The 15503-nt window shown below is 48.3% G+C and overlaps 1 protein-coding gene across 4 annotated transcripts in view; it reads right to left on the bottom strand.

The window, feature by feature from the left end:
• The window catches only part of VPS13D (vacuolar protein sorting 13 homolog D), a 257070-nt gene that overhangs the window by 46132 nt on the left and 195435 nt on the right, over nt 1-15503 (bottom strand). For all 4 annotated transcript variants that reach the window (XM_043573784.1, XM_043573785.1, XM_043573786.1 and 1 more), the window contains 2 exons: nt 6123-6255; nt 2946-3141 (listed from right to left, as the gene is read on the bottom strand). In XM_043573784.1, coding sequence (XP_043429719.1) covers nt 2946-3141; nt 6123-6255 — 329 coding nt within the window. The remainder of the gene's footprint in view (nt 1-2945; nt 3142-6122; nt 6256-15503) is intronic.

Below are 15503 nucleotides of genomic sequence, written 5' to 3'. Positions count from 1 at the left end.
TGGGTTCTATTCCTGGCTCGGTCCCTGGGCTCAGGTCAGCCCTCGGTCAGAATCTCACTTCTAATCCCTTCAAATCATTTGTTAGTCCCTGTTGTCTAAACAGTGGGGAAAAACCCTGAGTAACACCCCTGGATCCTGTTCAGTCAACTGGGATGGTTGGAGATGGTTATAACTCACTTCCAAGAAACAGGGGTGATTTATCCCGTGGTAGAATTAGTATGTTCCTGAGAGATCCCAGTGTCATCAGAACAAACCCTCAAGGCACCGAAACATTTCTCCACCTGCAAGAATCTGTGTTCTTTTAATGTGACTTTCAAACATAGGGTTGTCCAGCAGTTTATAGCTCCTTATGGCAGCCACATTAAAATAATTCTGGTTGGGCTTCAGACCTCTGAGAGAGAGAATAAAGAGACAGGTATATTTATCCCCAATTTATAGATGAAAAAACTGAGGCTTAGGGAGGTGAGGAGACTTGACCAAGGGCCCGAAGCTAACAAGGGGGTGGGGACCCAGACCTACAGCTCTCCAGGCGAAGTGTTCTTTTCTCTCTAACACACAGATCCTCATGAATAACCTACTCTGGGACCTAGACAAATGGATGGAGGGAAACTGGTCCAAGTGTCTCAGCAGAAGCTGTAATGCCTTTTTAGTGCAATAAAGGGTAAAGGGCCAAAGCTCTCCGAGGCTCCCATTAGATGGTCCAGCACGTGCCCTGCGCACCTCTGCTAACTTCGGCTGTGGTTCTCCTGCTCGTGGCTCCTCTGAGAACGGAGAGGAGATGCAGAAGCTTCTTTCCCCCTCACTTAAGCTCCCATGTCCCCAGGCGGACTACCTGGCTGCTCCTCGCTTCCCACCATAGCTTTTGTTCTGGGAGCGAAGGGCTACGAAGACAGGTGTTCCGGGAAATTTGCAGCCAAACTGCAATTAGAATGCCCGGCTACTGTTTGTGTTTAGGCAAGTCATATAGTTTCCTGTACCCCTTTTACCTGGAATGTGATTCTCTCTTCCCTTGACCTGGCCAACCCTCACGTCCACTTCAGGCTTCATCCCGACCAGCACTTCCCAGGGGGTCCCGGGGCACAACGCACAGCTCATTGGACTTCTAAACAGCACTACCCTAGAAGAGCCTTTCCTGACCCCATGGACCACAGGTTAGCCGACCTCCTTCTCCCCTGCGCCTTCTCCAATGACACAGTCTCACAGCACCCTGGACATCTCCTGTGCCATTTGTCAGAATTTTCACAAATTATGATTACTAGGATGACTGCATGATTTTTGTTTTAAGTTTGCTTCCCCACTGGACTGTAAGCCCTCTGAAGGCAGGGCCAGCCTTGCGCTCTGCCATGTTCCCAACGCTGAGTTCTTAGAAAACGTTCCATTGGTATTTACTGACTAGAAATGAATGACTGACGGGATACATCGGTGACACGAAGTAGACCCTGCTGTGGTCTACCAAGACTTCCACACCGTAGAAAATTCGAGTCATTTCTTTCTGGTCAACACCATTGAAGTTCCCAGCACAAAACGAAATTTAAAAAATTAAACACACGTACCTCAGACCCCTTGTGAAACAAACACTCAATCCCTTGACCACTTGGGGATTTTATGAATAAGGATGGTTCCTTTGGAATTCGTAGGGGCTGCCTGCTTTTACTCATGTGGTCATCAGGTCTTACTGTCCCGATGAAATACTGGGGGTAGACTTCTGGGGTTTCCAGCAGACGCAGAAAAACCGGAAATACTTTTGAAGCCTCCCTACTGCCCCTCCCCCCACCTTCATAAATGCTTCAAAATATACTCCAGGATTGCTCTAGCTCTGTATCTGAGACTAGAACGTAACTTAACTAAAGTAAACGCTACAGATCCTTTTGTAAGAAGCAGCTGCTTCCAGATGGAAGACATTCTGGCAGAACACATTACATGGTCCCAGTCCACAATCTTAAGCATTTCCCCTGCAGTAATGTGTCATCAGGAAGGTTTTCTGGTGACAGACAAATGGATTCACTTTAATTGGGGACGATTTCACTTCAAATCCTATTCGAGGGAGCGGCAGGGTGTGGATAAGGCCCAGGCCCGAGGCATTCTAAAAGGGCACGCTAATTCACTTGGGGAATATCTATTAACCGGGGAGCAGCAAAATCCTTCTGGGCTTAAGTGGCGTCCAGCTTGGCTGGGAACTGTAACATTCATTATAGCCTTTGTTGATAAGATCCCCAATTAGTCACTCGGAAAAAGGAAGGCTCAAATAGGCGACTGACACGAGGAGCTGTGCTAAAGCAGTTGGATCCTGTGGGCTGTGGAGCCGTACGGGCTGCCCCCGGTTTCCCATCTTGGCTGCCATCGAGGCACGATTGCATCCCGCAGCGAAGCTGCCAACCTGCCCGCGGAATTCCTTTACGAGGCTGGGGGCTGGCTGGCATGTCCGAGTGGAGGGAGAACAGAGAAAGGGCAGACCCACACGGTGAGCTGCAAGACAGGGACCCTAAAACCATGCCAGGAGCCCAGGAGCCAGATGCAGCCTGCAGCCCCACAGTTCTCTTAGCGGGCATATGGGGATCTAGTTCGTCTGGTGAACGGGAGATCTGTAACGGCGCAATTCTATTTCTGACCCCTCTAACGAAAAAACCAATATTTTATATACACATAAACGACAGACGCAGATATAGGTGGATAGATACAGATGTAGTTCTCAAAAAATTCATGCCCGGTTTTTGCACTTGATCTTAGCCAGAAGGCCGAGAAGCGATTCATGCCCGATGTTTGCACCCTATTTTCACATATTTATATTAGGCAGGTCAGAAATTTTAGATACATGGATTCAAGTTTTAAAAAAAAATCACATCATTAAGGTGGAAAGTATATGATTAAACACATCAGCATGGATCAGGAGAGGCAGCATATCTGGGATGGAAATTGCAAAAGCGACTTCCTCCGTGACCACTGACCTGGGGCCACTGAGAGTGGCTGTGTCTCTCACCGCCTGGGCTGTTTCTGATGCAAAATCCAGGGCGCCTGCCACTGGCTTAGTTACAGTGCCCACGAGTCCTTTCCCAAGGCCAGATATGAAACCGCTGACACCCCCTTCCGTTTTCACTCCTTCCACTGTTGAGGTTATCACACTGGTCAATCCACCAATGATACCTAGAGCAAAAGAAACAAGGGCTGTTGTAACCTGGCCAAGGACAAAGCAAAAGCATTTAAAGCCGAACCTCATCAATTCCATGCACCCGGCAAGGTAACTTAGGGACATTCGGTCGACTTCTTAATAGGCTACAGGCAGGCCAACTCTAGCTGGGAAACCCAGTAGGCTTGCCCACCAAGTTGAGAGTCACACATCAGTCTCAAGTAAAGTGTGTCCCAGTTTAAAAAATCACAGAAAACCTAAGAGGTTAACAGTGGCTACTTTCCAGTTTCAGAGTTTGGGAAGCATACGGGCCATCAGGAGACAACACGGACAGTAGGACTAAACCAACAGACTTTGGGGAAAGTTGGGACCCCATGAAATATAAGGCAGAGAGAACTAAATACAGCTCCTCAGTTTTCCAAGAACACTATGTGACTGGCCAACACCACCAGAAGTTTGAAACGGGTAAAAACAACTGCATGCTTTGCTGAAATTGGGTTTAGGTAATGAGTAAATCATGAGGCCTTGATGAAAGGCACCCCCCCCTTCCCCCCCGCCCAACCCAAAGCTGCCCAAACCAGCCAGGACTCTCAATGGAGTCTGTTCCAAAGACCAACCTAGGTCAAAGAGACATTCCAAACATTTTGAAAGTTGACAGCAATGACCTTAAAGAGCCTCAAAAGTGGCCAGAGGTTGGCAGAGGCTGGAGACGACACAGGGGCTACAGGGAAGAAGGGGGGCCCTGTCCAGGGAGCACTTCCAGGATGTGTGCCAGGGACACTCACAGGATGTTTACCCTTTGACAGTGGGGGCATGAGGAAGCTCTCTGGACTCTTCAGCTCTAGTGAGACAAATCGGTAAAGGAAATCCCCTGGGTGAGAACGCACTAACAGCACTAATAATCCATAGCGTTTCTTTTGGATTCTGGGTCCGCTTGCTCCAGTGAGGCTACGGTCCTCTCCCAACCTTTGGAACCACATTCACAGAGACACAGACATTACTGAACCTGGCACAAGCAGGGTCTGCAGAGAAAACTGAGCAAGACTCCCAGGTTTTTAAAACAAGGAGACTGAATGGATTCTGGTTCTTGTTATCATTTAAGAATTTTTTTCATCCTGGGGACACTTGGGTGGCTCGGTCGGTTAAGTGTCTGACTCTTGATTTCGACTCAGGTCTTGATCTCGCGGTTCAAGGGATCAAGCCCCACATCGGGTTCTGCACTGACAGCGCAGAGCCTGCTTGGGATTCTCTCTCTCTCCCTCTCTCTCTGCCCTTTCCCTGCTCTCTCCAAATAAATAAATTAATTAAAAAACAAAAACGAAAACAAAAAACAATGGTTTCACCCTGAAGGAAAAAGGATGTCACTCGCATACAATCCAGAGCTTCACGGAAACTCCTTGGATGAGGCTACCTGTTCCTGGAGATGCTGCACATACTGTATGAATGGTCCTTGGTTGGAGGGGATTTTGCAACCAACCTTGAACCCATCATCCATCTTTTTCAGCACACTGTCGTGTCCATCTGAAAAGTGAGGGCAGCTATATTTTCTCTTCACATCCCAAGGATGCTAGACAGGTAAAGGCAATTATGCACAGTAAAGCATTTTACATTCATTAAGAACACAGTTCCTCCGACTCCCATGCACTATCATTATATTTACTAGGAAGAATGAGGAAACCTTTCACCCCACACTGCTGCCCAGCAACCAACTTTTTGAGTCCGTGAACACATTAATTTCAGCTAAATTTTACCCCTGGCTTGAATGTCTCCTTTGGGGCAGCTCCCTCTCCAGTTGGGCAGGCTTAAGAAAAGTAAAGGCATTTTGAGCCAAACCTCACAAGTGAGGAAAACCGATAAACAAAAACGCTGTCCTAAACATTGTGTCCCAAGCCTGAAAAGAATTCTTTTTTCTTTTTCTTCTCCACATTCCTCCTTCTTCCAAATGCAGATAATCTGAACTTGATCAGTCTTGATATGACTTCTGATAGCTTCAGATTATTTCTAAGAATCTGGTACCAACAGCGCAGTTTCCTAACCATCCTAACCTAACTATAAGCATGAACTATATGCCAGGTATCGTGTGAGGGTCTGAAGTATAGAGGTGAATACACGATGGTCTTTCTGCTCTCCTGACCTTCCCCATCTATCAGGAAAGCAAGACACACACACAGCTGGCTAGAGACATGACCTAGACTGCCACGTGTGCCCTGATCGTCATTAATTCTGACTGGGGACAGTGGAGCAAACGTCACTTGAGTGGAGACTTCTAGGTTGAGTTGGACTCTGCCTGCCAAGGAAGTGAGGCAGGGGAAGGGAGCAGAATGAACTGAGTGAGCAAGGCACGTCTGGGGAACAACACTGGGCTTCGGGTGGCTGAAATACAGCATGGCTGGGGGGCAGTGGTTGGCCAAGTTGGCTGGGTTTACATTTCCAAGGGCCTTGGATGTCACACTCAGAAGTTGTGGAGAAAAAACACAACAAAGGGCAAATGACTCGGAGGTAGAGCAGTGAAGGGCAGAATTCATACAAATTCAGAGGCTTAATACATCCATGCCATCACCTACATCTCTTGGACGCCTGCATTTACAATCCAGGTGAGTGTGCATTTACACAAGACTCAAAAACATCTGGGCCACAAACCCGGCGGCCGGTTTCACATTTCACTTGCCACGGAAGGAATGCTCAGTAAGCAGAAGGCAGGTATCGAAGCGGCAATTCCGCATTCTAGAAAGGGGTTCACAAGATGATACCGTATCACATTTTGGGAACAGAAGCCAAAGAACAGGAAAGGATCGCAATGTGTGCAACGTGTTGAAAATAAATGAAGGCTTGCCACAGGCTGTAACATGTCAGTTACGAGGAGGGGACAATAGGACAGCCTGGAAGGCTCTCAGGTACACCAAGCTCCCCGGCCTGGATGTCGCTTGCCATCAGATGGGTGAAAAGGGCCCCGAGGAACTGTGGCAGGAGAGCCGTTCTCCCGGCAGCCGTGACTTACCGTGAGCCAGGCCGTGGATGCCGGCTACGAGGTGCTCCCCGCTCGTGGCCGCGTGGTATCTGATGTACTCCCGCTCCGACTGATGCCGATTGTCCATCGTCTTCCCTAAGCCGTCCGACAGCGTCCCCGCAAACTGGAACGGATCAAACACGGAAGGAAAAGGGTTTTAAAGCCTCAGCGCCGTTTTTGCTATTTTAATGATTTTACATAAATACCTTCCCTTGCTCCTAGCTGGGATTCAGTAAATACCAGTGGAGAGAGAGATTAACTGCTGAGTCACATATACTGTGTGTCCCAGGAGACTGGTTCTCAAGGCACTGGACGCACAAGATTGGAGGATGCGGACACGGGTGGACACGAGGTTCGCAGAACGTCTACTAACCGCCCCTAATGGCATCCACCTTCCACGGTCCTACTGCAAATTTACTGAAAAAAATTAAACGTATACCAAAATGACCCCGTGGGGGAGAGGGAAGTATTGGGATTCTATAATGTTAAGGACAGAGGCTCTCTGCGCAGAGAAATCAGTGGGATTCAAAATAGGAAACACGGCACCTTGTTGCTTTAGGGTTTGGTGCCAAACCTTTTAGAGACATCAACTGCCCTAAAGCGATGTCTTCTCTTTCACTTCTTCGGCAAGTACCGAGCGCCGAGGTGCCCAGCCCCATTTGTCCACAAGGGAAAATGAAGTATATGGAAAGGCTAACAGGTCAGGTCACCTTTCGTACGAAATGGCGGACTTGAACTCATGACTTCCAGTGCAAAATCCTCCCCCACAAATCAGGGAAAGATCTTATTTATCCTGGCATTCTTTTACCAGAGAAGCTGTCTCATCCGTCAAAGCTGGATAAAAAGGACGTAAAACTCTGTTTTGTCACAAGACAATCTGAAAAGGTTTAAAGTGACAGTTAATAAACCACAGGGTACTTACCCTCATCATCCAGGCATAAAGAGGAAAGGATATCAAATATATAATTAACCTTCTCGGGAAGGATCTACCAAAACAAGTGGGTTAAGTGCCAATGACCCAGGACTAACCTTTCAGAAAACTCACAGGAATGCTAGACACAGAGCTCAGCGCAAAGATTCAAGGTGAACAGCCTGCCTTGAAGGCCGAGTACACCGGGCAGCCCGGCCTTCGGGGCCTGTTTCATACTGTCTGGTGAGGGACGCTTTTTCCAGGTATGTCCTGGAAGCCACCGGGCCCGAGGCTTTGTGACCCAAGGGACAGGAAAGGGGGAGTTCTGGGCCCAGAAGAGAGACTAGGGGAAGAACCAGCAACTCGAGGTAAAGCAATGGTTTCTGGAGCAAGAGAGGGGAACACACATTCCTTTCACTCAGCCTAAACGCTTTTACAATCCAGGGCAGTGATTACTGACCTTTCTGGAGATGCAGCCCCTATCATTATTTGCTTCAGGCCTTGCCTCCCCTGTCTCCCCGTGTGTAACTGGAGAGCTAAAGTTAATGAAAATTAATTTTCCAGCTGCCTTTAGGATGGAGACACCACGGGATGTTGCAAAGCCAGCACCGTGAATCAATAAATGGGGCTTTAGTCAGGGATCCCGCCTGAGAGCCACCGTGAGCCATGAGTTTGGGCATCTGACCAGACCGGATTCGAGTCCTGCCTCAACCACTCCCGTAGCTACAGGAGCCTGAGCGAGGTGCCCTCCTGCCGAGCCTCCCCGGTGGCATCTGCAGAGTGACGATGGTACCAACGCCTCTATGTGGCTGGAAGAATTAGTGATAGGGGCTCAGGGTATGGCATCCAGTCAGCATTCTTACTGTTATTATTAGTCAGCTACTAGTCCCAGCGGGAACATCCTGCACCATGAAGAAAGCCTTTCAAAGGTTTAGAATTATGGTCATTTGCACTAGGCTTTAACATAAACAAAAACAAACCCCCCCCCCCCCCTTTCCAGCAGATAAACACCAGCCTCCAAAATGAGTTTCTGGAGTGGTACCATCTTTAAAATTAGAGTGCTGGATTTGGTGGTTTCCAAAATCCTTTCCAGCTCTGACAGTGTGTGATCTACGATCCAAGTTAGGACATCTTTATTAAGCACTTACTGTGGGCCTGGCCCAGATTTATGTACTGCTGGGGACACAAATACAGCCTTGGACCTATTCTCAAGGATGACAGTCTCGCTGGGAAGGTAACAACCCCATACATGAGACGGACAGCAATGAGGGTCTGCAACACAAACCGAAACACTTGCAAATCGAGGGAGAAGAGGAAAATGTGACCCTTGTTTTAAGGGTTAAAAAAAAAAAAAAAAAAAAGGGAGTCCCTGCTACATTCTGGAACCATGTAGGCTGCCGGTGTGCTGGTGTTCTCCACTCAGGGTCTGGACAAAAACACTTTTCCCTGATGCCACAGAAGAGGTGAGGCAGCGGCCAGTGAAAGAGCCCTTCTCAGAAGCGCGATGTTTCCAGAGGCGCGTGTCCTGCCTGAAGAGTGCCCAGCGGCACCCACGCTCCCTCCGGGGTTTTGTCCGGGTCTCTCCTACTTCCTCAGACTCTCGTTTTCCTTGAAAAGAGGTCTGTCCTTGGAACAGATAAGGTCCTGACTACGGATTTCTGGCAGCTGACTAGGAAGAAATGAAAAATCCTGTAATACTTTCCACCCCCCCCTAAGAAAATATGATAGAATCCTCTAGGCAAACTGCCCACCACCACCCCGGCCCCCACCCACAACACGAGTTCAATACCCGAGGTTTGGGAGTGAGCTCGTGCCAAAAACTTAACTGCCAAGTGATTCTGCTACTGCCCCTTCACTCCCCCAGCACTGATTGGACCCGGGTGTTCTCAGTATAAAAATACCACATCGACCACAGCAGGGATGGGGTAAGATGACCTGAGAGATCACTCTTTCCTCTAAATGCTGGATTCTTCTGTGTGCTTCGTAGCTGTGGAAAGGTGCCCACACCTACTCAACTTACTTACCCTAGGACTTCTGTCTGAATTCCCACTTCTCTGTGGGTAAACAAATTATTCACGCAAGCCAACTGGACTTGTCTTTTGTCACTTGTGGGCCCACGTAAGGGACACAAAGATGTTATTAGCAGGAAACTATTACCAAAGACTTCATCCCTGTAACGGTGACTGACAACTCAGGAAACGGGAAGATGTTGAAATCCATGATCCAGCCAAACCCGTACTGATTAGAGGTTAATCAGATTTTACGGGGAGAGACTCTTTATAAGAACTAATCTGAAACCAGTGAGTTGACGGGTGCCGTGGTCAAAGAGGCTGGGCCTTGGGCCAGTCCGCCGGGCTTCTGAGTATGAATCCAGGGCACCAAAAGCTTGTGGCCTTCTCTCACTGTGGGAGCACTGAGTCATACTCAATTCCACCTCTCTCATTCCCCACCTCAGTGGGAAAATAAATCATACCCCGTATCTTATTTCTCCCTCAAAGACAGGGTAGGAACACGGGCTGGAGAGGGCGGGGATTCCAGTAAGCACTCTGTACGGTGCCCTCCGGCACTGGTCTTCTCTGAGGGTGGGAAGTGTTATTTCACCCGTGTCCTTGAGTTAGAACACGATCGTCAAAACACAGCCAGGGTGCCCATGACAGCCACAGTGTGCCATGTGGCGGTGACTGGGCAGGACATCCGTTACCGCCCCACCCCCAGTTCTGCCTGTGTATTTTAAAAAGAAAAGCCAAATGCAACAAGACTCAAACTCACTTTGAAATCTCTTCAGAGCAGATGCTCTTGGGCATGCTCATGGATGTCAAAATGGGGAGTGAAGCTCGGAAGCAGAGATTCAGATAAGGGGAAAACTAATCTCAGAGGCAGCAGGGGAAAGGCTGAAAACCGTAAGGATATGAGCAAGCACAAAGCAGCGATGCACTGACCCACCAAGCAATCAAACATGTACAGAACACATGCTGTGCGCTAGGCTAGCACTTGAGAGTCTTCAATCAGAGATGGCTTCTGCCTCCTGCCTCCGAGGACCTCGGAAAAAACTTCACACCTGACTTTGGATTCTGTGGCACTGAATAGCCGTGAGATCATGGACAAGTAACTTCACCTCTGGGAGCCTGTGTCCTCATCTTCAAAATGGGAATGAGAATATCCACCCACGGGGAATGCCGGAAGGATTAGACAATATGCGTGAAGCACTGAGCACAGAACCTGATACATACAAGGCATCCAATGAAAACAGTACTGCGTTATCTGAACTTCCATTTCTTCACCTGCAAAATGGAAATAATCAGGTCCCGTGGGGCTGTTGAGGGTTAAGCGAGATGGTGTGTATACGCAGGACTTGGCAGGTGCATCCCCGGAGAAGCGGAAGCCATGTGCCCAGGGGCAGAAAAGCCCGGGACAGACAGCATGGGCCAGGCTCACACGCTGGGGAAGGACTAGCACTCAGAGGGAAATATGTAGACAATTTGTAACTCTCCTTGGTAAAAACGATACCTGGACACCAGAAGGAGCTTTGGGGGAGACGTAGTTCAATATAGCCCATTTTGTAGCGATTTCAAGTCCACAGAAGACTAGAAAGTTTCCAAGGAACACAACGTCCTTCAGAAAACCTGCTCTTACACTTGCGAAAACAACACGGATTTTTGTCCTTTCTTTCACCGAAGGAAGCTTTAGCATACACCACGCTTGTGAATTCTGGCCACAGTCGGAAGTCCTTAATTTCTGGAAAGCCCTATCTTCAACCGGGGGGTAAAAAAAATCTCAGAGGCGCTTCAAGATGCCAGTTCTACTGCGTGGCTGACGTACCCAGTGTCAATACCCCACCTTCCAGAAAGAATCCCATTGTCCATAGAAATGGAGCCGCTACAAATTAGCCCGGGGTTTGGGGCCAGGCTCGGGACAGTTGGTTTTACAAAACTGAAATTCAAGTAGATGCTGGAATAATGCAAGAGAAAAATTCACGCTGTGTCCCTCTGTTTGTTCCGATCAGTTTTCCTGACCCTTTTATGATATTCAGCAAGCATGGGATGCCAGAGATATTTGGCCAGTGTAACAGGAGCCTGGGCTTGAATTCCACCCCCCTCCCCGCCCCCCGCTTCTCTGGTGTTCTTCTTTCACAGTTATTTACCTAATGGAAATTTCCTCTTTAACGTCCTTGTTCCACCGAGTAATTGCTGGTGACAGTACCTTTCCCGTCACCAGGGCAAATGGTGGCCACAAATAGTGGCAAAGGGAGAGCAGGGCCGGGGCGTGGCCGTCTGAGGGTGTCTCACGTCCTCCCACCCAGAAAGGTGTTCGACTGCACGGCTCGGCCACCAGTGGCTGCGATTCCAGGCGGCGCCGTCAGCTCCGCTAAGCGGGGGCACGTCAACTCGCAAACGCAGCTGTACGCCCGGTGCCTGAGAGCACGGCCGATGTGCACGTGCGTCCTGGCAGCCGTGGCTCAACTCTCGAGCCTCAGTTTACCTAGCTGCAAAACACGAGACTCTCAGGGGAGCTCTAGCGCAGAATGCCTGGCACCGCGTCTGGCACAGGGCAGCGGGCCCCCGATTTTTACGAGTTTCTTTTTCTTAATTTTTTTTTATATTCATTTTTGAGAGAGACAGACAGAGACAGTATGGGTGAGGGGAGAGGCAGAGAGAGGGGGAGAGAGAGAATGCCAAGCAGGCTTCTCGCCGTCAGCGCGGAGCCCGACGCGGGGCTCAAACTCCCGAAACCGTGAGATCACGACCTGATTTGAAACCAAGGGTCAGACGCTCCACTGACTGAGCGCCCCCCAGGTGCCCCCGATTTTTACAAGTTTCTTACAAGTGGCACGGAGGCTTAAGCTCGAGAGTCCTTTCCGGCTCTGCTGGGACACCAGTAGAAAACGTGCTGCCAACTCCTCAAGTCCTCCACACGGAGGCGTCACCACTTCACTCTCTCACCGTTACCATATCCACACTTAGAACCCATTCTCCGTGTGGGCGTTGCCTTGACATCGAAAACCCCTCTTGCGACCCTTGTGGCAAAGAGGCAAGAGTTAACGGGGAACGGGATCCAGCCAGCAACGGGGATCAATCGCTGACACGAGGCCAACCAAACGGCCAGACGGTGGAGGGTCAGGCCGGGACTGGGGAAGGGCATTAATAAAGAAACAAAGGAAAAAAGAAGGACATGGAACAAGTTGAGGTCTGGCAAGAAAGAGGCAATTTGGGACCCCGGATCTCTCTCCTCTCCACTGGAAGTGGGACACGTTTGTCTGTTTTCAGTTCTACTTGGTTATGATTATGTATAGCCCTTAAGGCAAGGAGAGGAAGGAGGAAGAATCCAGCACAGAGACCCTGCATAAGAATAACAAAGACACTTTTTTAAAGCTAGGACTCATATTATACAGCAGTAACAGGCCCAAGCCAATGACCTTGCTTTTTTTTTTTTTTTTTTTTTTTTTTTTTTTGTCTCTGGTGATGTACAAACCCTCTGACCCTGGGACCTACATACACCATGTTGCTATTTCATGGATAAACACTTATCAGGCAGCAGACACTCCTTCGCAGTTAAGAAACAAAGTTATCCAAAGCCACCCAGAATTATCTCGGCACACAAGGTCTCAACATAAGCAACAAAGTCAGACCTCAGGATTGTCCCGCTTCTTAACTAGCCCAAGACACACGCCTGCTGAATTGGCAAGTCTCCCTTGCTATTCTGCAACTCTGACCCGGTTTTGAACTCGGATGTTGTCTCAGATTAATCTAGAAGCTCAGAGTGGTTTGAGGCACTCTCCTGAAAGGATTGTGCCTTTTCTTCAAAAAAGATTGGCAGAGTTGGCTATAGGGCTTTAAAACCACAGCAGTAAGCAGAATACACAGGGGAATCAGGAAGACTGATGTTCAACAACAGACATGTGCCACGGCTTCCTCACATTCAATTTTCCCTGTTTTTCCTATACCAGGTGTAAAGAATCATGTGGGCAGGATGAATCTTTAAACCCAGCTGCGGGATGGGATGGGGTCCTACCTTCAGCCTGTCATAAGCTTTTCCCCAGAAGGGGAAATCACGTTGAGGGTGCCAGGCCTCTACTCGTCTACTGCTGAAAATCCCTCGAGGCCCACAGGAGAAGCCAGAAGGTGGGTTTCAGTAGAGCTGGTGCTAGTCAAGGAGAATAAGTCTTCCCACCCCATGAGAGACCTCCCGTTTGCCATCCTAACAAGGCATAAATTGAAAAAATATGAATATGCCTAAATGGCCAGTTTCTCAGTACTGAACCAGGAGATAGATTATGTTATGGGGAAAAAAAAAATCCCTCCAAGGGTCACACCATAATGGCTGACTTGGCCAATAAATGATTTCAACTCTAGGGAAGCACACAGCCTTTGAAAAGCAAGGCAGGCATCCTGGTCCCAACTCTGTCACTAGTAATCAGCGAGGTCAACATGAGCAAAGCACAGTCTTCAGGGATCGGTATCTTCATCTATAAAACAGGAAGAACACTACCCACAGAGTCGCTGGAGGAATCCCAAGAGACCTTGGTTTTAAAAGGACTTGGGGCGGGGGGGCGGAACAACACGAAGCGATGTGTAAATGCCAACGGTTATTACCGCAAATCCTTTTCTTTCTTCTAAGGACAGCACTGCTCCCCCTTCTTCCCTGACTGAATCCTGCATATCTCATCCTGTAATACAGGAATCACCTTATACCCGTTCTGGAACAAAGGAAAGCATAAAGAGGTCAATTATACGTAGATCGAAATCTCAAAATACAGAAACTAGAAATGGAATGGAACATTTCACAATAGAAAAGAAGCTCGAGCTTATCTCATTTCTAGTCACAAGGATTTCAATCTTGTACTTGGTATTTCAAATAAATAGATATATTCTCTTTAATGCCAAAAGCCTGGGAAGGAAGGGGATGGATGACCCCGTAAAGAATAATCAGAGATGCTAGGCACTATTGTAAACTGGGCTTCTTACTGACAAAGTCAGATACATTTCAAGGGTTTGACATATCTTGATGAGGTTTTGTTTTGTTTTTTTAAAGAAAATGGTCTCCACCTGGTTTCTTCATATAAATGAAGTTTTATTTATTTTTTATTTTATTTTTTGAGAGAGAGAGAGAGCATGCATACACACACAGCAGGGAAGGGGCAAAGGGAGACAGAAGGAGAGAATCTTAAGCAGGCTCCACACTCAGCGTGCAGCCGGACAACGCGGAGCTCGAGGTCACAACCCTGAGACCGTGACCTGAGCCAAAATCAAGAGTCCGATGCTTAACCGACTGAGCCACCCAGGCGCCTCTAAATAAGTAAAGCTTTAAATGAGTAGCCAGAATAAAGGAAAGCTTCCAACTGCTGAAGACCGTAGTGTAACTTCTGGAATTGTAAACATGAACCAACACTGTTTATTAATGTATCAGGCATTGTTCTAAGGGCTGGCCATCTTTGAAATCATTTGTTAGTTTAATCCATAGGACAACCCTATGAGGTAGGTTCTGTTATTATCCCCATTGGACAGATGAAACTGGAAAGACCATGATCACCTCCAACAAAAGTCTACTAAGAATCTACTTATATTTGACACTGGGTCATCTACGGAGGGAATCCAACCATGATTTTTGTTATTCCCTCCATGGAAAATTCCTTCCTGAATGCCAGTGAAAATCGCATACAGATGCCAAGTAGACATCTTTCCTTTCCTAAGCAATGGTGGCGACAAATGAAGGAAGCTAAGAGAAGCATAGAAATGATAAAGTTTCTGAAAAATTACATGCACATCCCTGAACAAGAAAGAGAGTCAGGCTCCAATCCCCTTCCTTCATCAACACCCTACCCCCTTCCATCACCCATTTTTTGGCCTTATGCCATGTAGCCTACTTCCTCCTTTCCCCAAAGTCATCACTATCACATCTGAAATGGGCCCCAGAGAAGGATGAAGTTCTGGAGACGTCCATTACATGGATCATGTGACCCCACATTAGGTCACAGTACTAGTGGGCGCCATTTACGGCTGGGAAGAAAGATGGACGCCAAGCTAGGGTGAGGGTCGGGACCAGCGATTTCGAGAGCCCCTGCTTGCATAGAAAAGGTCTGCTCTTCCATCCCAGCTTCTTACAGAAGGATTTGCGGAAGGGGAGCTCAAAGATTTGCTTTGTCACAGCTGGTCTGGTCAAGCAGATCTAACTACAGACAAAGACCACTGCTCCGGCAAGGGCATTCTATGTACCAGTGAGTGACACATATGGAGATACAGATTCAAGGGGGAGGGGATGAAGGCAAAAGAGAGCTGCGGGGAGAGAACGAGCGTGAGCCCGCCGCACTCCTGGGTAAGAAAGGATCCTGCAAGTGTGTCCCATTCGGCCTCCACTCCTCTAGTCTGTGCAGCTCCAACGTTACTCCTGACAGCCCCACTTGTCAGAGAGTCACAGAGAACCCACAGTGGAAGCTAAGGGGCTGTTTTTTACGACTACTCGACATT

The sequence above is a fragment of the Prionailurus bengalensis genome, chromosome C1 (genome assembly GCF_016509475.1).
Source record: "Prionailurus bengalensis isolate Pbe53 chromosome C1, Fcat_Pben_1.1_paternal_pri, whole genome shotgun sequence".
Classification (NCBI taxonomy): domain Eukaryota; kingdom Metazoa; phylum Chordata; class Mammalia; order Carnivora; family Felidae; genus Prionailurus; species Prionailurus bengalensis.
The sequence above is the reverse complement of the archived record's forward strand: the minus strand, read 5'-3'. Positions and strand labels throughout refer to the sequence as shown.